Here is a 22,410-nt window from a genome sequence, read left to right on the forward strand (position 1 = left end):
TCTGAGAACCCTGGAACTCATTGTATTGTCGGATGTTGCAAACCTCACTATTATGGCAGCAACAAAGACTAAAGTAACAGTAGGTTTCATGATGGATTGCAGACTGTCTTTGGACTCATGACCCACATGACAGGCCTCTTCCCTGCACCTTGGAAGTGGGTGAATGTGTGCCAAAAAATTCCCGGAAAGCTTTTAGACGCATTACATGTTTGTTTAGCATGTGGTAAAGGTTTGATTTTCTGCCAGAATTAGAGAAGTCCTTGATATCTAACTTTTTATTCCAGCACTTGAATGCAGCACAGTAACTGTGGCTAAAAAAATGGAAAAAATCCCAGATCTGGACTATCAACTAAATATAATTAACATGGGTAAAAGGCTATCTGCCCACCCAAATTCTGTCAAACACCTTTTTTTTTGCATTTTTAAACCATACTCAACGTTTTTTCCAGTTTGACCTGAGTCTGATGCCATCTGCTGAGGGTCATTATCCGGCTACACCTGTGCTTCCAGGCCATCGGTCCCACCACTAAGTGGCAGTAATGCATTCAAGTTGATTTCTAACTGCTCTATAACAGCACGTTATGTAACATAGCTCTCTGGATAGCACCCATGGTGGCAAGCGACCAGACCTCTCACTTGATGATGCTAGTTGGAGGCACAATCTGCGGCTGTTGATATCATTACGATTTTTCTTGCTCTACAATTATGAATATTCATGACCAGGGAGCAGGCCTTCAGGTCAGTGTCGGCCCGTGATTGCTTCCTCTGCCAAGTCAAAGCAGAACTTAATGGTCATAAATATGTATCAAACGGATGAATAAAATAGTATTAAGTCATGAGTTAAGATGCAATGGACTGCAACGATACACCCTGGAACTTAAGTGCATCTGTAATGTGTCTTCTCTGTTGCAGTCTGTTGCATCTACACTCAAATGTTCACATATGGGAAGAGAAAGGATCTTTTTGCATACAGAGACTGGTCTTTCTACCTTTTTTGACCTCAGTGGAGACCTTGTGTCTGGTCATTAAACAGAAAAAAAAAACCACTTCTTGTAACCACCAGGGCCTCAACAGATGATGAACTTTGACTTTGTGTGTCTTGGCCAGAGAGTCAGGCTTTCCTGGTTTGCCCTGTGCATCCTACCCTCGCTTTGATGATGGTGGGCCTAGGGTCCAAAATGCCCTGCATCTTCCTCAAGGCAGGGATGACAAAAAGATTACAGGTGACAACAGCGGACACGGGGTTTCCTAGGACGGACGGACGGACGGACAGAGAGAGGACAGCGAAAAGAGAAAAGAGAGAGAAATATATGAGAAACACCTCCTCGGAAACAGCGGAGTGAATCACTCTTTCTCTCAACTTCACACACTACCTGGGAGGGCAAAGATTAGTTTGCGAGCACCGTCCATGTCCAAGGTGGCAAATGTTGTTGGGAGACTAAAAAAAGAAAAAACAACATTTTAGTACATTTTGCCGTTTTATGCAACACTGCTGTAAATGTACATCTGGTATTTAATCTATTTAAAATGTCTGCTGAGCACTTGATAGCTAAAGTGTGAAAAGTTGTATGAGAACAAAGTCATTTTCTTACCCTGGTTTCATGAAAACACGACCAAAATGGATCTGAGCATGAAGATCAATATCCAGCACCTGCTTAAGGTAGTCCTAAAAAATACATTGAAATTAAAAAACATTCAAAAAAACACAAAAGAGCAATACATTAAAAAATCCGACCTTCACCAAATAGTAAAGTTTTAAAATACTTTTGCATTTGTGTGGGTAGCTACTGGAGATCACCTAGAATATAAAATACAATAAAAACCAAACAATCAAATAAGTAAGAAGTTATAAGTATCTGAGTTTTGGTGCTTTTATCATCATTTACTCTCAAATAAAGATGGTCGTTCCCCCCGTCCACCACAAGGTGTCAGTAAAACACAATGCCATGATTGGATGTGTGTGCTTTATGTTCCGCAATGATACCTTCTCTCCCATGGACACTCCTCCTGAGGTGATGATGACATCAGCTCGGCTGATGCCTTCATTCAGAGCGTTGAGAAGGTCATCGGGGCTGTGGGGCACAGAGAAACACACACACACACACACACACACACACACACACACACACACACACACACACACACACACACACACACACACACACACACACACACACACACAAAGACACACACACACACACGTTAACCACCAACTCACAGAAGAGGAAATAATGGAGGGAAAAGGATAATAGAGAGTTAGTTTTGGAGGTAGTATAGGAAGATGATGAACATTATTATTAACTCTGTCAGGAGCTTATGTAACTGGTCATTTGCATGTGTGTGAGTGTGTGTACATCTCTGTGTCTGTCCACTGCTCATCTCGCATACTGTTGGACCCATCAGCTGAATATTTTTTGTTCTTATTTACGACTGTATGCTCAGGGACCTCTTGTGGTCGCAGTGATTCAAACTTTTTGATAACATATTTTTAATTGACTGTTTTATGCCGTGATTGACTGCTGACTCCTCACTACTCTCAACTGGCCGCTCAGCAGCTGCTCAGGGGGGAGAAAGATACAGCAGGGGGAAACTGCGTGTACAGCACTTTTTTTTTTAAATCGAACTCAGTGAATTAAGTGTTTATTTTGACCAAGCCAGAGTTGATGCTTGTTGGAACAAGAGTTTAATGTAGCACTTTGAAAATGACAAACTGAACAAAGCGCTGACTACAACGGAGTACGTCTTCTCATGTCGGTAGGAGGAGACCTGGTTAGCTGTTAGCAGCTGGTGTTAGCAGTGCTGTGTGTATGGCCAACAGAGCTAGCAGCTAACAGGGCTAATACAGCTAACAGAGCTAACAGCTAATGGAACTAAACACACAGCAGGACTGACTATTTCTGTTCAGAGGAAGCGTTGAACAGTCAACGTGAAGCGTTACACAGTGAACTGCAGGTTAGCTGCACGGAGCCGACGCACACAGCTGGATAGATTAAAATGAAAGCTTATCTTCGTGTGAGGGAAAAATTCTTCTGAATTGCTTGGGGTCTAGTCGAGGGGTTAAACTGTGGTTTTCTAGCATTGGAGGTGTGACAAATGCATTATCAAACATGATGGCTTACTTGTCTCCCACGATGCCCAGATTGATGGTGGGGTAGCCATGCTCCTGGATGGTGGCCAGCAGGGTGGAGCGATTGCTGTCCCTGATCTTCCCAGGATGGAGGTCGTCTTCTGGGTTCAGCAGCTACCACGACACAGGGAGAAGTGATCAGAAACACTTCTTAATCATTCAATAGCTGTACTTTTTCAACTTGGTGTAAGGAAAATATCTGCCTTTAACATTGTTCAGAAAATATTCTGAGCATATCTTTGGGTGGCAGTAAGTCTGGTGGGTATAAAACTAATTATTCAGCTCGACAGGGAGGTTGGAGGCAATCATCTTTTGATTACTCTCATATTATTACTATGCTTAGCCTGCTCTTGGTATCAAATGGGTTGGTTGTGAAAAATAGGACAATACACTGATTGCCAGAAATTTAATTTCCAAAATACACAATATTTTACAGTGACTGAGAGAAGTAAAGAAGACACTGTCTGACATTTAAAGTGATCATTTGGTGTTGCATGTGTTTTTAGATAGCGCTGAAATGATTAATCGATTAGTCGATAAACAGAAAATGAACTGCCATACATTTTGAGAATCAATTCATTATTCAAATTATTTATCTAGCAATAAATGCCATTCAAACTCTGGTTCTGCCGTTTTGAATGGATTTTGAACCGTTGGTAATAATAAAACAAGCAATTTGAAGACATCAACTTGGGCCCTGGGAACCTGTGATGCGCGTGTTTTATTATTTTGTAACATGTTATAGAATAAATGACTAATCGATTAATTGAAAAAAAAAAAATCATAAGATCAATATGGATGAATGAAAAATGAAAAATAATCATCATTTGCAGCCCTACTTTCAGACAAAACTAAGAACAACTTGCCAAGTCAATTATTTAACTGGTTCAATGGGTATTGGCATTATGTTCGTCTTCTATTTACATTCATAAATGTTGACCTCCCTTCTTTTCATAATGAAGAACTACAAATTGGAACTTTCTGTTTCTGAGGAAACGTCAACAAGCACTGCTAATTACTGCAATCATAAAAAGGAAAGCAACACCACAAATGAACATGCATCTAATTCAGCAGGTTCACAGTGGGTTTATGGGCAGACATACTGCATACTTTCAGTTGTAAAAGCCAGCTCTGCACAGATATTCCTATTTTTCTTCATCTGCAGCATTGGTACAGAGAATGTACTCAAAATCTAGATGGTCAAATTAACAGTGTGTAAAAATGAGAAGACAAAGCCTCTATTTCATCAGTCTAGCTCAAAGAGGGGAGATGAGGACAATATACCACTTAATAGATTTGGAATGTGGCCATGGGGTAGGTGACTCTCGGCTGATTTACACGATTCAGATATGTCTGCATAGCACCGAGAACAAGGTGTTATGGGTATCTAGAGTCTGCTGAGGATCTCCATGAAGGTTACACACCCCATGAAATTTAAACAGCACATCAGTCACACAGAAAATGCACAAATATGATCCCAGCGTTTAAGAGAAACCACCTGGTCACAGATAAACACAGTCTTCACAACTGAAAGCACACATGAAACGGCTGAGTGCGCATTCAGCTCTGAATGTTGTTCTGGTGTCCGCAGTCAAAGCAAACAATGTTGATTGTGCATAAATATGAACGAGGTGCGCTGTCAGAGAAGACGGCACGTTGTCGTTACCTTTAGCAGCTGAGGCCGAACCTTACAAATACAGATACAGTGTGGGTTGAGTGCACGAGGAGTATCATTTCCCAAATGAAAAAAAATAAAAATGTTGACATGCAAGTTTCTCTTAATCCCTTACCTCGTTTCCTGTCGACATGACGGCCACCACGGGGAATTTCTGAACTTCCACCTCTGTGACTCCCACAGTGGCCAGGAGACCAATCTCAGACGGGCCCATGTGGGTGCCCTTTGCAAGCACACACTCCCCACGCTTAATGTCATGACCGATGGGCCTAGGGCAGGACAGCAAAGACGATAGTTCAGAGGACGAGAAAGAGAAAAGTCAATAATTCTGAAACGCGCACTTTGTAATTCAAATTAGTATATATCCTGCTGTCTAAGGTGCAAAGTTATATTGGGAACCAAACAATGGTAGAGACAGTTAGTGTATTTTACACAAGAACTGCCATAACCAGCAATGAGGTACATAAAATATCAAGAATGATCAAAATGACGGATCCAGCAGCATAACCAAATAAACCAACTGTACTTTCAATAATTCTTTCAGTCTCTTCAGTTTTCATTTAAAATACCCTTTTCACACTGAAACCTTGATCAGTTTGTTACTGCTTAAAGAGGTGGGCTAACAAACAAAAAGGTGGGTGGGTGACATCCTCTATCAGATCTTCAGTATTTGATCAATAAAATGGTGTTTCTGGGTTTGGCTGCTTAATAGCAACCAACACATAACACACTAACCTGATGTCCTGCCCCGGGCGAGCCTGTACTAGGATTCGTACCTCCAGCTCCTCTGTGCCCTAAAAGATAAACCAGCTGTCAGATGCATCAAATGGAACAGATTCAGATTTCATTGGTCTATACTAGACCAAAATGCATTGTGTATGCCGCTCATCTCTGGGCTCAACTTACTCTTTCAAACAATCAGAATCTGTGTTCATTTGCTATGGTGTTAGCATGGACTAATCCCTTTATAAAGGTAAATGTGAGTCAAAACTAAATTACGGTTGAGTTGAGTTGAGCACAGCCATGATTCTGACAACTTCCTGCATCTTCATCGGGTAAAAGACCAGAAGTTAGGCTCACGTCTTCAGACTCGCGGAGCAGCTCGGTGTCTTCCACCTGGACTACAGCGTCAGCCCCGCATGGAATAGGGGCACCCGTCGTCACCCTCATCACCTGGCCAGGCATCACTGTGTGGGTGGGCTGCACGGAGACACAGACAGAGTTTACCCTTTAACTTCAGTCATATATTTTGTCCTATCAAAGTTTTAAAAAATACGCAATGCCTTTTTAATGCGATGGCTCTTTTCACCCTGGGGCCTAAAGTAAAATAAAATGAAGTGAAACGATAGATTGCATTCTACTGACGTAACTCAGACTCTTCCCCGAAGTTTCCCAAAAAGCATCTCACAAACTGAAGACAAAGTAAAAGCATGTACAGAATATGTGTTTGCATGTGTGCTTATTTTGTTCAAGATGAGAGGTTGAGTTAGTCAATAAATGTCTGCAGCCTACTTTTGTCTCAGAGGTCTAATCTGTTTTACAGTTTGGCAGCACTCTGATTCTCTAGCCCTGCTCGGAGGCGAAGGGCTTTTCATCACCTGCTAAGGGAACACACTGGTGAGCAATTACAGCTGGTCAAGGCGTGAGGTGAAGGACAAAAGTAAAGTACTTTATTTTCATACACAGGTTGAGTGGGTGTTTGCGTGACAGTGACTGCGTTAGTGTGTGTGTGTGTGTGGGGGTCTTTTTGTTAGCTAAAAAAGCATGTGTGTCTAAAGTGTCAATGTGGGCGCGAACCTGCTCTCCAGCTTGGGACTCTCCAATGATGAAGCGGTCGCCTGGGCCGTCAGCCGCTAAAATAAAAGAAAGATTTAATAGCATTACACATGTGTGCAGCTGAAAGTGTGTGTGTGTGTGTGTAGGAGTGTGTCATTTAGTTGAGTCATTTTATTTCAGTGGGCTACAGATTGAACAAATGAGCAGAGAAGGAAGACATTGTTCTTTGATTAAACATCTAAAAACAGACATACACAGTATTATTAATGCTTGCAGGGCTCACAGATTTAATTACAGTCAAACCCTCCTCTTATGCACTTTTTCCAAATAATGCCCTCCACTGAGGTGTGGAGAGACCATCCCTTTCAGTATTGATTCAGCCAATGGGAAAATAGAATATGTGCTCCTTATATCTGCTCTTTTACAAACACACAGGACCAAGAAGGAAGCTCATCACAAGATAAATAAAAACCCAATTCAAACTTTAAAACACCCTTTGACATTGCAAAGTGTCCTTGGTGAGTGAAAGACTTTGTGACTTAAATTTCATGGTTTAACATATCTTAATAAAAGGATTAAACGCTTCCCCACTTCCTTTTCTCTACATAAACAAATAACACTGGATGACAAGCATTTGTTGTTACGCACTGGCTCTGGAGAAAGCAATAGGTTATTGGCTGCTTCCACACCCACAGTCTAGGCACTAAAATCTCTCAAATCTGCACATGAACGCCTCGGCAGACGCCAGACCCTCAGGACAGGCACATCAAATCCAGAGAGACCTGTGGTGTTCTGCTCCTCCTACTCCATCAGCAGGAGCCAACAGCAGATGTCACATGCAAGAGGTTTTGAGCTGCCTGGAGCCAGCAAGCTGCCACACTGCTCTCCAGGTTAACAGGGTCCTCAACGCTTTACAAGGGCGCCCTGCCACTGATTTCTTTAACCAAAACAAGGCAACATAACGTTACCTGGATTTCACCTGAAAACTGCTCTAAGGAGTTCGTGCAGCCATAGGAACGATACCGATCTCTCTGAGCAGAGGTAAACCCCATATCTCTTGTAACTTGTCGCCACCTGGCAGATATGGAGGAAAGCCCCCTCCATGTCCCACAATGCAAAGACTCAATCTCTCCTCAGTTCACATTGGCAGAAGAAGCTACTGAGGCCGTTCTCCACTGCCCCAGTGTCCTGTTCATCTCAAACTAGGACAATCAGGTCATTTGTGCAGGAGGAAAGACACACTGGCCTGGTTAGTTCTCCAGCTTTGTCTATGTTCTGCAACTTACTCTGAAGAAAGAACAAGAGATGGTAAACTGGATTGGGTGATTCATGAATCTATCACCAAGTTTATGTGTAATGTCCTTCCTGTCTATGCGCTAATGCATGACTATATGTTTAGGATAGGTTATTGGCATAAAATGCTGTCATTTAAGGTATATTGTATTATTTTTATAAAATGTTTGTGTCACTACTAAACAGAATTTTGATCAAGTGTCAGGTCAGAAGTGTGAACCATATTCCATATTACCTCTTTAAGTCTTTCGTCAAATGGTTGATATAACAAGCTAACATTCATTCTGCCAGTTAGCTAGTTGAGCAACAGACAACCTGGCAACTAATCTCTATGTTAGATATAGAACCTATTTGTATTCAGTGATGTGCAAGTCTTCACTTAGTAAACCCTTACTTTATAGTAAGGCTAAGGCTGAACTCTGAACAAACAGCTGGTGCAACTGTGTTCATAAATGTTCCTCAAGATAAAAACACAATAAAAAGCCCTTAAGAAAGAAAGAAAACATTTTTCTATTTCTAGTTTTAGGGACTCATTGTACCTAATGAGCAGAAACTCAGCTGCACCTAATACTGCATATATGTGTGTACATAAAAAGTATAAATTAGTTTATGGTGATAATTACTAAAGTGAAATTGGACATCACTGGCAGCTTCTCTGGCAAACCTGGACTGGCCTGCTCATTCCTTTTACAATGACGTGTTTTTGAGGCCTAAATATTACTTTGAATGTTTAAACAGTTGTTTCACATTTTCTATCTAAAAAAACAACAGTACAGGACTTTATTTTCAATTCACCTGCCCATAATGTACAATGCTTACCTCTCACAGCATAACCATCCTTGACAGAGGCAGGGAAGGGTGGCAGGTTGTCTTTGGCATAAACGTCCTGAGCCAGGACTCGACCCATCCCATCTGTGGGAGAAGAGGAAGAACATGGGTATGAGGAGAGGAGGAGAAGCTGGGCGAAGGGTGGCGGAGGGAGAGAGCGACAGCTGGAGAGGGAAAGAGAGACAGAGGCAGAGAGGGTGAGGGAGAAAGTGCATCTGATTCAGATGAAGATACAGAGAGGCATATGCGCCGGAGGTGTGTGTGTATATATGTGTGTGTTTTTAAAGAGAGACAGAGTGTGACACCGCGCATCAGGATCTCTCTGCATGACTCACTACCTGACCAGCACACACGGACACACACACTCTCTTATTCCTTTTCAGCGTTACTGATTCCCGAACAACAAGTGGGAGCTTGCAAGTGTTGCTATTCACATTTCTTAACCAGCCAGACAACTCAAAAACACTCAGGAAACATCCTTGTGGGAAGAACATAGACTCTGCACACACACACACACAATAGCTCAGAGAGAGCGAGGGAAGGAAAGAAAGACAGAAACAGACAGAGGCAGAGTGGGTGGAGGAGAAAATCCTGGCACTAAAAATACCGTAAGCTGCTGTGTGGCTATATATAGCATTTGTTAGAGCCTTTATGCTATGATTATGTGGGCGTTAATATGAAGATCTAAGCTTTGATATCAATGTGTTGAAGGGGAGAAAATATGCAAGTACACCCACACACACACATCAGCTTACGGCAGTCATAACGAGCCGCTGTAAATAATGCATCTCGGCCGTCGAAGAAGACACACGTGCCTATTGGACGCGTCCAATCCTTACATCTTTCTTAAGTCGACAGCATCTCATCCGAGATATTGATGTATTGTGCTACTGCATCCAAGCTGCTATTCAAACAGCTTGTTAAAACCATGTGTTGAAGGGGAGTTGTGAATGAAAATAGAACAAAAGGTGATGTCTTGTTGCCGAAGCTGAAATATGTGTTTGATCAGATGCTTTGCGAAAACATCACTGCCAGCAAGCACAGGTTTTAAAAAGGGTTAAATTATGATAATTAAATCAAGGGGCATTGTGACATCACTTGTCTCTCTAGAAACGATCTGACATTTTAGAAGACAGTAGTGATGTAAACATATGTGCGCCTACATACTCATGCTAAACATACAGTACCTGTCTACATATATAGAATTCCTTTATTGTCATTGCACAAAGTACAACGAAATTAGGGAGCAATCCTGACCGTGCACACACTATACAACTGTAATACAAATGAAAAAGAATAAAATATATAGTATAAATAGAAGTGCAGTGAAAACAGTAAGATATTGCACTTCTGTATATTAGACATTTGCTGAGTTGTATTGGTTCTATATACAAGTACTAAATAAATACGGGAATAAGTATGCATTAAGAAATAAACTAAGGCGCAGATGGAATGTAAACATCTGTGCACATAATTCCATGTGCAGTATATATATATATAAAACATTTTCTTGCACATACATTGATGGGAATTAAAGGAATATTTCGACATTTTGGGAATAATGCTTATTTCCTGTTTCCAGTCTTTGAGCAAAGCTAAGCTACCCTGCTGATGGTGTTAGCTTTACATGTAGCGTACAGACACAAGAACTTATTATTCTTTAACTTTCTTACCAAACAAAACTTTCTCAAAAATACAACAGTAACGAAAGTGTGACATTCAATGCAGATTATTTTGTGTATTACACCATTATGATGATAAAATAAGAGATAGATCCTTATAATTCCACACTCGATGATATGCACCCATCAACAAACCATGACACAGTGCACACTTCACCCACCCACGTGCAGACCCCTCTAAATCCAGCAGGGGATCTGCTCCAGCTGTTTTCTCTCTAAATATTTCATCTCTCATATCCCATCTTCCTCACCTCCTTACCCCGCTGTCTTCCTCCCAGCTGTGCTCCTGCAAATCCTGAAATTCCCTTTCCTCCCCAAGAACATGAAACATCACTTTACACTTGGGAAAAGTGTTGTTCCTTCCACCATCATTCATCTCAACGTCATGTGCGCTGCAGGGTGTTATTGCCCCCAATCCTCTCTACCCCATTTTCAGAGATGAATTAAAGAGTGTGTTTCCCCCTCTGGCCGTCAGCCTGGCTCTGTGTCACCCTCCGCAGGCGCATAGGCCACTCTGCCAGAAGGCTTACAAGACCCACGGGTGCTAAACTAACTTCTCTCTCTATGTTTGTATCGTGTCTGTCTGTTTAGACATGCAAATTCAACAAAATACAACGACAAAGATGCATTCAGCACATCAAATGTTATTATATCAAGTTGAATTTATCCAAAAGTAACTTTATAAATTGTTTTATATTATTCTCTTCCAATTTAAGTATTGGTATACATGTTTTATGTGTGTGTAGTGAAGGGGCTACACGGTACAGTACACTGTGCAACCCTGTGTTGTAAAATGACAAATAAATAAACCATGTGACATTGTGAATTTTTAAAACCTTAAAAAAACGTAACCTGCAACGTAACCATGTGACTAAAAATGAAACATAAGTATCGTAATTATTTTCCATTTCACTTTAAACCTGATGACAGGTAACCAAAACAGTACAGTTACCAAAACAATGAGCTGAAAGATGCTAGAATGCTCCTAAAATCTGAGGGAAACTGCAGAGTCAGGGGATAATTTCCCTGTGGTCACTAGGTGTGACCCTTTACATTTATACCGTTTATGTGAATATTAATACATGTTGATTATAGCAGCTTAAAAGTAACTATCACTCTGATCAATAACTTGAAAATAGTCTTTTCTATCTAAGGGAGCAATAAATGTAAACGACACATGGCTCGTTAGGAAAGGTTTGTATGTTATGTGCCCTTGTAGCCATGAAGTACACGTGTGTGTGTGTGCGTGCATTGTGTGAGTGACACAGACTGCTGATTCAGGCAGAGAGTGTTTCGATGCTGTCATGTGTACTTAGCCAGCACGTGCACTGCAATCTGAAAGGTGCCAGTAGACATAATGAGAAGGTGAACTGAAGATGTCAAGGGGCAGGTTGAACACATTGAGGACATTTAAGTGGGTGTGAAGAAGATTTGCTAGATCTGCAGGGTTCCTGTCCTCCTCACCTCTGTAGTTGATGATCTCAGTGCCCAGGACGGCGGTCATCTCCAGCACAGTGATGAAGGCCTTGTCCATGGAGGTGAGGGGGAAGGGGGACATGCGGTGCCTCCGGGCCACCTTGGTGATGTCCACTGCACTGTGACCTGGGAAGACAAGGAACATTACAAACACTATCATGAAATGGTTGTCACAAAATCAAACTATATCACAAAAGAGGAACAGTATAGAACTCATCATACATTTCTTTTTAAAAATATAGATCATGTGAAATAGTTTTTTAAACCTTTTGACCAAGATTGCCAACAAATTATCTCAAACATATCTTTGCCTTTTCTGTACTGCAATTTGCTGTTACCAATTGGCCAACAGATATAACATCGAAAAATATCTACGAGTTAGTTCCAGCCAATATATGAAATAGTTTACTTTATTGTGAGCAGTGAATTGAGACGCCAGACACCTCATCATGTTAGCAAATACTGACATGTTTAGTGTCCTGTATCTGATATTATGTTAAAGAATCGCAGTGTCCGATTTTTTAGGCAAAAACTAGCAAACTTGTTACGGACACGAGATATGTTGTTCTATTGCAGAGGTCTTTTAGGAACATACATTGACACATAAAGTAGAGATAGTGCGTTCATTCGACAACAGTGACAGTTTCAGACATATAGCTCTAGACCCAAGCTTTGAAATGTATGCCAAGCCCAGCCTGAATCAGAAAATCTTGAGTCCGCTCACCCCTTTTTAGCATTTTAATTCTTAACTTAGACAGTTTGAAAGTTGAGATGTAGATAGAGGGTAGGGAGAGAGGAGAGAACTCTGCTGGGACACAATCCCAAGACAGTGGAGGCATCTATGTGGCTCCAAAGTCAGGGAACTGAACCACTCAACTATCTCTGGAGACAAAAACTGTATTTTAAAAAGGTTCTTTTTGGGCCGAGAGCCACAGAAAAAAAACTCCAAAAAAAAGAAATTCAAACTGATCTTAGCGCACTGGTTTTGCAGCTGTAGCAATAGCGGTTGAATTCCAAAACCCAAGACATGATAACGCACACATGCAAAACATACAATCACATAAATAAACACGTGTAATCTAATGTGTTTCCACATCCCTGTCACCAAGATAATGGGATTAATTTATGTTTTTAGTGCATGTGTGCAATAACACAATTTAAACACCATGAGGGGGGGGGGGGGGGGATTGGCAGGAAATAGTCCTGTTTGTTTGCCGGAGCTGTGGAACCCAGCTGGATGACAGAAGTGCTCGATAGCAGCCATGTTGGTCTAATAATACCTCTCTAATAATTCAAAAGGTAAAAGGAAGAAAACAAGGTGTAACTAATATGTAATCTGCTCTCTCTCTCTCCCCTTCTCTCTCTATCTCTCTCTGCCTTGCTCTCCCTCTGCCTCTCTGCCTCACAGCGAGGAACAGGCTCTGTGCTTTGATTTCCCTTGACCCAATTTCTCTCCTTTAAACATACACTTACGCTTCCACAGCATATTCTGATGCTTAACATGAGGCTTAACAACCTCTGGCAAAACATCACGCGCACACACACACACACCGGCGTGCGTGACAGCAGCCACACACGGTAAACACACAAACCGTCCTCGCACTGTCACATCACATGTGCATTCAATATCTATTTATGCGCATTTCAGAGCACATACCGACATGACACACGGGAAAGAGAGGGTGCTTTTGAATTGGAAACTTGGTACTTACTTGATCTTAGGATATTTTCTTTGCTGCTGCATCGTGACTGCACCTAAAGATGGAGAGGGCGATTGGGAGAAAGACGTAGGACAAAAGGAAAGAGAGAGAGAGAGAGCAGAGGTGGTGGTAATTTGAGATAAACCAGGCTGCTCTTTTGACATGCTTAAGATGAGAAGCTGCTTAAACAACAGAAGCATTGGCAAGAGCCGTGTCACACTACACTGTGCACTTTGTCCTGCTGTTGGGAGATGGCTGCATCTCCTGCATTAGCATTATCATCACTTACTGTACGCTACATCATCACATCACAGGTGATATTCACACTGATAAACGCACTGACACAACACATCACTACTAGATTGAAGCACTAAAAAGGAATAAATGGACAAGGGCAACAACATACAGAGTGACAATATTTCATCACAAGGTCATAACAGATGTATTAACTGTGCTACGGTGTAACATCAAATGTAGTGAAAATGTAGTGTCGAGTTTAGATAGTGGCTGTTCAGATGTGGCGCAGGACGGTAAGGTTTCCCTGGAGAGCGCTGATGCAGCATGATAGATAGCTGCACCAGCGCTTTACTACCTGTAATCTATGGCAAGGTGGGGAGGAGAGCAGAGTGGGTTAAAACTGAGCTGAGCTTCCCAGAAGCATCTTGCGACTACACAGCTAACTGTTGTTAACGGTAAGTGAATGGAAAACAAACTAAATTAAAAGTGGCGCCGCTATTGTTTACAAGTAATGTGTTTGTGCCAAATTAGTTGCAACAGTACAACAAAAGGAAAACCATGGCGGAGACAATAAGTAGCCTCTATCTCATGTGAGATCAAATGAAGATCACATTTCCCATAAACCCTGGTCTTCAAAATCAAAACATGCCATAAATAATGTCCCAATTCCATTCAACATACTGTGAAGTGCAGTACTATATTCTATCTGTCATACAGTTTTATACTGTTTTGACAATAAACGAGAAATCAATGTAGTTTATCGTTTTGTACAAACAGGAACCGATGCAGTAGGTTCACCGACTGACTTTGGAATGCCACCTAAAAAAGAGAGCAAATTGTTTCTCCAAAGATTTCACTCAACTCAAGGTCCGCCACCTAGCTTTTTCCTGAGCTTTCAACTTCCATACAGTCTTCATCAGAGGATGCTCAGATGATCTATTGACATGCAAGCTGTCCGGGTGTCAACCATAGCCCCTTTCCTCCAGAGAACCTAAGGAAAAAGCTAGTAAGTGATCTCTGAGTTGAAATGGTCAAGCTACTATTTGCAAGGTCAAGAATAAACCTTTTGTTGTTCTGACGTGTTTCTGGAATTGTTTCACCACTTTACATTTTTATATTCCGCAGAATACTTTCAGTCCTAGTGAAACGGATTTGAAAGTGTTGTAAGTGCTGTGTGATTGAATGAAAGCAGACTGGGTTATATTTGCAGAGCGTATTTATATTTTATTTTGCTAACATTAGATATTTACACAGCTAACAGCCATATTTAGCATTACAACTTTTTTTTAGCTGAGGCGTAAGTCAGTTGCCGGATCTCGCTGAGACAGAAAAAGATCTCGAACAAAATTAATTTTCTGCAGGACTTGTCTTTCTAAAAAAAAATGCTATTTTAATGTCAAAATGTTCGTAAGATATGTGGCTTGTGAAAAACGGGTCCAATATTTGATACAAATACAGGAAACTGTCTCTCAGTGAACACACAACACTACAAACTCAAAACCTGCTAAAAATTAGTATGTAGAGTGGAATTGGGACACAGCTAGGATCATCTTCTTGTATAATAATGTACAGCAGATCTGATCCGAAGTTTCTTGGTGGAACCTAAACAGTTTGCGCATAACTTAAAGTGTAATGCATATAATTAGTGGCAAATGAAGGCAAGAGCAAAAAGAGGCTATACAATAGGTGGCGACTGCCAAGTAGAAGTGGGACATGGACATGCCAGTGGTCCCCTTCTCATCTCACCAATGCTGTTAGAAGCTGCCAACCTCCCGGTGATCATGCTGTTTGTTAACGGTTATAGAAAACTAACATAGCACCAATGCATTGATGTTAAAGATGCTACACAGCACTTGCAAACAACAACTATATACAACTCCTCATAAAGGAGATTCTGTGTCACAGTATGAGCGTGCTTTTGGAAAGCTCAGCTTTAGGGAAGGACTAAATAAGGGAAGGAGAATCACATGTTGTAGGTTATCAGGCTACAAGATTGGCACAGAATAAAATTATTATTTTTTACAAGTACTGCACACCAACATACATAAATAGTACATAACTCTGGACAAAATCAATTCTGATGCCATCTGATTCCAACATTTTACAGTCTGTAGAAAATCAGGGCTGATATTTAAACTTAAGTGTCTTTTGTTTAATTGTTGGTCTTGATTTAGATGTCCATCTACCTTCATTCAGATGTGTTGACTGGCATAGTTGCCTGGTTGTCTGTTGTTCTGTCTGTCCTATGTCTATCACTTTTTCTGTGTTCTGGCAGTCCTAATTGTCTTTGTTGCAACTGCTGCGTCTCAATAACACAAGTTGGGTGTGGGCAGTGTGTGGTGTATGGAGAACCAAAACACCCATGGTGAAGGTCTCTCTACCCCACCCACCCCTTTCTCCCTCCTCCCCTCCCTCACTGCCATCGTAACTAGGCTAATACTGTGACACCACTAGGCACCAAACAGCCGAGGTGAGAGGGTGAGAGATGGGAGGCGGGGCAAGGTGGGTGGGATGGTGGAGGAGGAGGGATGGCGAGACAGAGAGATAGAAAAAAAAAAAAACAGCTGGATAGACAGAAAGAGACAGAGGGTGGAAGGATGAGGATCAGCATGACGTGGTCCCACAGCCCGGAAGGAAAGGAAACAAACAAAAACAGGAAGCACGGACTTGACAGACTTCACTAAACTACAGAGCCGAGACACAGCAGAAAGGAGGGAAAACAGGAGGAAAAGAACAAAACAATAAAGACCACTCTAGCGGCCTGATGGCATCTACTTTAACAGACATCCAGCACACCAGACATAGCTACTGAAAGCAGAGCATGTTAACCGGAAAGACAGAAACAGAGACGGACAGACAGATGGAGGAAGAGAAAGAGAAACAGACAGAGAAAGTGAACAACAAGAGACAGAAAAGTGTGCGTGGGAGACGTAGAAAGGGAGACTCCAAACAGACCGGACAGAGAAATAGTGAGACAGAGTGACGAGAGTGAACGACAGACAGATTGAGGTCGAGAAAGAGACCAGCGGCAACAGGCAGATAGAGAGACATAAAGAGAAAGAGAGTGAGCGAGAGCTAGAGAGATAGCTCGGCAAGCGAGGAGGGAGAGAGGGGAGGGGGGGGGGGTGGGACACAGAGCGGGGCGTTTGTTTTGCGCGCTCCTCGGAGGAGGGTGAGGGAAAGGCAAGGAGGGGGGTAAGGGGGCGGGATAGTTACTCGAGAGCTGAAGGTCCTCCTGCGATCATCTTTAAGCCCCTCCAACCTACACTGGAGCTAGTGGAGATAAAGCATCGAATCACAGGCATCAGTGAATCTGTCCTGGCAACCACAACACTACAGACAGACAGACAAGACAGACAAGACGGACAGATGGACGAAGGGACAAACAGACAGACAGGCATCCACTACGACAAGCAACCCTAGCAGGAGAAGGGAGCAGCAAGGAGAGAACTGAGATAGAAAGAAAGAGAAGGAGAAAGAAAGACAGCGCAGTGGGCTTTCAGGTGGCATAATGCACCCTGTGGCAGCCATACTGGAGGCCCTATGAGTTCTTGAAAAGATGAACAGCTGAAACCATTTTGAATTATACAACTTTATAAAAAAGAAAAAAAAGAAACTGTTTGGGCGTCACTCTTGTGGTGTTTTTTGGCCAACGATAAGTGTCATTTTGGTCCGCGATAACGTTGTAAGGTTAACTATCTGGCCGCTCGTAAACAATAAGTGATATTTTCTCATCGTCAACAAATCCCATGAAATCACTGATTTAATGAATTGACACAACTAACAAGTCTTGCCTCTGTATTCCTAATATAGATGATTCCTCTGTGCATTGTCTTCATTACCATGAACACACGACACACTGTTTATGTGACAATCCCACATACACCGTCCTGCAGCTGTAAATACTCAATCATCTTCTACTTTAAACCTTTTCACACTCGTCACAGGTACAGTATATACATCTATGATAATCACATTGATTTTGAAATCTGCCATCTGTTCTTTTAACTTGTAAAATCTCATTTCAGATACATTTTACAGCTTATTTTTTTTTCATGTATAGACCTCCATGATGGCACCAGCTGTGGTTGCTAGGAGATTTGTGCCACAACTGCTGAGCCCTCATATGGAGAGAGAGGGAGAGGCATGGTGAAAAAAAAAGAGACAGAAAAAAGACAAAGGTGGGGATTAAGGGAGCTAAATACAGCTACAGCAAGACACAGATCAAACTTGCAGACATTGAAAAGCACATATGAAAACTAACGACAGCTGGGACATTTTCGCACAAGGTGTGCCTTGCTAAAAAAGAACTGCAAAAGACATCTAAAATAAAAATAAGTCACATTTAACGCAGGACAATTACAGCAGAATCTCACTACCTAGCTAGTCTCTTTAAAACACACAGACAAACCACAAGAATCACAAGCTTCCTAATCCAGTTTCACATACTCCTCTACAGTAATGAATCATTAATCTCTCTTGCAGCTAATGCAGTAAATATACAGTTGCTGTTAACTAAGAAACAGCTAGAAACCTTGATGCAGTGTGGAGTGACGACACTAAAAACAAGAACAAGACCTCGGTATGGCAAAAAATAGCTAAGCAGAAAAGATCATACCATCAGAGGGCCATGGGTGGGTGGGAGACTGTTTGCATATGGAGATGAACACAGTGGAAAAGCTACAGGAGGGTGTGTGCTGGGAAGTGAGTGTTCGTGGAGAATGAGTGAAAAAGCAGAATGGGGTGTTGTTGGACGTATAAGGAGGGGGGAAGGGGGGGGGGGGGCAAAAAAGCAGACTGTCAAACACTCTCACACTCATTTCTAATCTGCTCTCCATTGCAAGCCCCCCTTTACTGGTGAGAACAGAGAGTGAGCTCAAATGAGGGATGCAAACACACACACGCCTCACACACACACAGACACAAAGAGCACAGCTTAGAAACTCCTTCAGCGAGCAAACATACATGAAATAAAGTTGAAAGCCATTGTTGACATAATATCTGTGTGAGTGTGTGTGTATCTGAAGATCTGGGCTTGACACCTTCACTCGTCTTAATGGCATATTGCAGTATATGCTGGGAATGCAGACACACACACACACACACACACACACACACACACACACACACACACACACACACACACAAATAAATAAGAGACAGTGGCCCCCATGCCAGAAACACTAATCACTCTACACGCCGACCCCGTCGTCGCCACGGAAACAGCCTGACGACGGGTTGTCATGGAGATTTGCCAGGAAGATCAATGGGCTGGGGAACGGGCGGCGGCGGTGTCTACGGACACAGAATTGTGAGCGCGGCCGGGTCAGCGAGACGGGGGGCTCGGGGAAAATCGATGGCGCCAATAACCAGCTGGCTGAGAAGACGCTCCAGGAAATGATGGGATGTAACCAGTGAGGTGCTGAGCTCAGCACAAAACAAAAGGAGCTGTCGACACAAATTATGCAAAAAAGGGGGAAGATTTATCCGTCCGCCCAGAGGAGGAAAGGGCTGTGACAGGGCAAGGGAGGCTAGTTTGAACCAGCTTTAACCGCCTCGCCCCACGGGACGGGGCAAGAGAGGGATGGAGCAGAGGACAAAATGCTGGAGTGATGGCGACAGAGTGGTAGAGGGCAGGACATAACGCTACTGTGGCAATCCACAGCCAAGAGCTCCTCCCTGGGGAGTGGTGAGGAAGTGTGAGGAGGCCTCTGCTCTCTCCACTGACTGCGAAGCACTGTTGGCTTCTCTTGGGCTTCCCAATTGTTGCCCCATGGATCATCTGTTAATCCAGACACACTCACACACACAGACACACTCTGCAAAAACACTACAGCATCACCAGTCACTACACAAATCATATCAAATGACCAGATGTGTGATGAATGAGAGAGAATGAGTGCTGGTGAAGATCCTGAGAGAGAGGCAATGGGGAGGAATGTTGCTGACCACTAAAAGGTGGTGATACACAGGGAAACTTCTAGAGCAACTCTGTGGGGCGACACCGTCCAACTCAATTGCTGCTTTACCATATTTCTTTTGACTTTTAACCACTTTTCCCTTTGTTTGTTGAGCCCACTATACTTCCATGTGTATCACCACACTAACGTAAAACCTCTATGAAAGACCTCTGCACTACACACCTCCCCCTGCAGAAATCTGTTCGATGGGGAAATTAAGAATGTGTGTTCGTGGTTGCAAAATCTAAGACCCCATTTACACCTGGTGTTAACATACAATCTGTATCTGGATAACGATATCAGTTCACTGGCTTTGCATTTAGACCTGGTATTAATAAGCATTCTTGTTATTCAGTACCTCCCTAACCTACACACTGGTCCTTTAAATATTCTTGACTAAATAACCAACTATCAAGTTACAGTTAGCCAAAAAAAAACAACAACATCATTTACTTGGAGTTTAACATTTAAAAACTCAGCTATAGTCTGTTTCATCATGTGTGGGTGTGGTTGATCAACAGTGCTGGCAACATTAATAAGGCCAACCACCCCACAGCTGACATCACATTTTGATTAAAATATTTGCTGAATCTTTATCGGTGCATAGAAAGTACACACCACCTCAAACCAGTGAGAGGAGCACTGAAAAACACAGCATTCTCGAGAGAAATCTCTCATTAAAACTGCTCATTTGCGTGTGTTCACGAATGAATGTCAGATATCCAGACAAAGATCACATGTTATAGCCACGTGTGTAAATAGGGTCTACTCTATCAACATCACCCTAAGTTGATCTTTCGCACTGTGACATCTTCACTTTTCTGGATTTTAACTTTTATGTCTCCAATATCTCCCACTACGGCTTAACATAAGCCACCATATAGTGTGTATGTGATATTTGTTTTGATCTTGGAGTATCAGTAAAGACAATAAACTATAGTCCAATAAACCAAAGACCAGGTTTGCCAACCTGTTCCAGTCCTACATGCTATATTGTCTCAAATGTTAAGTGTTCTATGTGCCGTCCCCTTGCCTGAATACATTTGCGTTGGTGTGTGTCACCAGTGTGGTGAGGTGCTATGTGGGATGCTAGTGGCCAGCATGCCGGTAGATAAGAGCTTGGTAGAAGGTTAGCGGGTTTACCTGGTCCAAGGTAGAGTACCTTGACTTGAGCGTGATGACCTCATCCAGGTGAGCCCTGAATTCTCTCCGTGAGGCCTGGGGGAAGCCACAGGATAGTCACTCACCTTCATGCCACACACACACTCTCGCACAGACAAGCACTCCCTCTCTGATCAACACAACATATCAGTTAGTGGTGCTTTTAAAACACAGTTGCTCACAGTCTCCTAATTCTGAGCACAATTGCACGCACACACAGACAGACAGACAGACACACACACACACACACACAGACACACACACACCCCAGAACTAACCTGACACATATTCTGCAATCGCATCAAAGGAAATTTAAAAATAAAAAGATGTTGCAAACAACTGGAAAACCACCAACAACACCACAGATGGATGAAGAACAGAACCAGATCAGTGGATTTGACAACAGTGGAGCGCTGCTGCTGTGGACACATTTCTCTATTAGTGTGTGTGTGCAAGTGGAAGTTAAGTGAAGCCAAGTGAGTGCTTGACCCCTGGCCGTACCCAAGGCCTCTGTCAGGGAACATGCGGCCTTAGAAGGAAGATACAGATCACAAGTAAGGTCACTATAATACTCCAGTTACAGTGGCCTGTTTGTTTGGTATTTAACTTTCAATCGTACTGCTACAAGAACAGTATTTGGATTACAATCATTTTATGACACGAGTTAGGACCTCTTAAATTGGGTTATCAAAAGATCGTGATTAAGAGATAGATATATGCTGAGCAGCACATTTTACAGTTGAAATTGTACAAAAAAACCAGCAAGTCTACCAGCAAATTTTAAATCAACTTAAGTCGGCTAAAATTGGCTTCAAATATTGGCTCTAGAACATAATAGTATAACTAGATATTTAGAATAGTATATCTAGAAGTAATTCAATTACAGTAATGTAATCGGTTCAGGACAGAAATTGCATTGCTATTACTTTTTTCTATTTATAAAAAGGAGATAAAATATCTGAAAACATATCTGACAGAAATAAGATTAAATTGAATAGTACCTCCCACCAACTCTTCTCTAGATGTCATTACTGTACAATCACAGGTAATTAATGGATTCCAATATCACATCGGACAAGTGTCAGCACTCTTCCACGACCTTGCACTGAGGCCATGTCTTTATCAGTTTATCAGAGCCATTGGGGCCTGACCAGAGTAACAAGCACGGGAGAGTTACAAAGGCTTATAGCACATTTACCGGTCCTTTTCTCTTTTACAGGATGCTGTGTGTGCGTGTGTGTGTGTGTGTGTGTGTGTGTGTGTGTGTGTGTGTGAGAGAGGCCCTTTTACGCCCCTGAGGTGCGTAAACACACTTTGTTTGTGCAGGCATTAAGACTTTCATTCAAATACATAATTCAAGCATCTTTCAACTTCAATTCTGAGGTTTAAACACAGTAGAGGAAGATGCCAAGTGATGGAGGTTTGTTTTTTTCTTGATGGTGTGTGAGAGTGGAAACAAGGCGAGGGTTAGATACAGAACGTGTAACAGAGCGAA

The 22,410-nt window shown here is 42.2% G+C and overlaps 1 protein-coding gene across 3 annotated transcripts in view; it reads right to left on the reverse strand.

The window, feature by feature from the left end:
• gphnb (gephyrin b) overlaps window positions 1–22,410 on the reverse strand; it is an 83,867-nt gene that overhangs the window by 2,359 nt on the left and 59,098 nt on the right. Inside the window, exons 11-24 of one of the 3 annotated variants that reach the window (XM_076084617.1) lie at window positions 20,588–20,604; window positions 17,011–17,067; window positions 13,570–13,612; window positions 11,846–11,983; window positions 8,691–8,783; window positions 6,600–6,655; window positions 5,883–6,002; window positions 5,538–5,596; window positions 4,918–5,071; window positions 3,120–3,241; window positions 1,985–2,072; window positions 1,593–1,666; window positions 1,374–1,438; window positions 1,145–1,248 (exon numbers count right to left, since the gene is read on the reverse strand). In XM_076084617.1, the coding sequence (XP_075940732.1) occupies window positions 1,145–1,248; window positions 1,374–1,438; window positions 1,593–1,666; window positions 1,985–2,072; window positions 3,120–3,241; window positions 4,918–5,071; window positions 5,538–5,596; window positions 5,883–6,002; window positions 6,600–6,655; window positions 8,691–8,783; window positions 11,846–11,983; window positions 13,570–13,612; window positions 17,011–17,067; window positions 20,588–20,604 (1,190 nt within the window). Of the gene's footprint in view, window positions 1–1,144; window positions 1,249–1,373; window positions 1,439–1,592; window positions 1,667–1,984; window positions 2,073–3,119; window positions 3,242–4,917; window positions 5,072–5,537; window positions 5,597–5,882; window positions 6,003–6,599; window positions 6,656–8,690; window positions 8,784–11,845; window positions 11,984–13,569; window positions 13,613–17,010; window positions 17,068–18,836; window positions 18,847–20,587; window positions 20,605–22,410 lie in introns of all 3 variants that reach the window. The other 2 variants (XM_076084620.1, XM_076084619.1) reach the window with 2 other exon arrangements.

This window comes from Anarhichas minor, unplaced genomic scaffold (assembly GCF_050575085.1).
Source record: "Anarhichas minor isolate MPS153535 unplaced genomic scaffold, ASM5057508v1 ptg000136l, whole genome shotgun sequence".
NCBI lineage: Eukaryota > Metazoa > Chordata > Actinopteri > Perciformes > Anarhichadidae > Anarhichas > Anarhichas minor.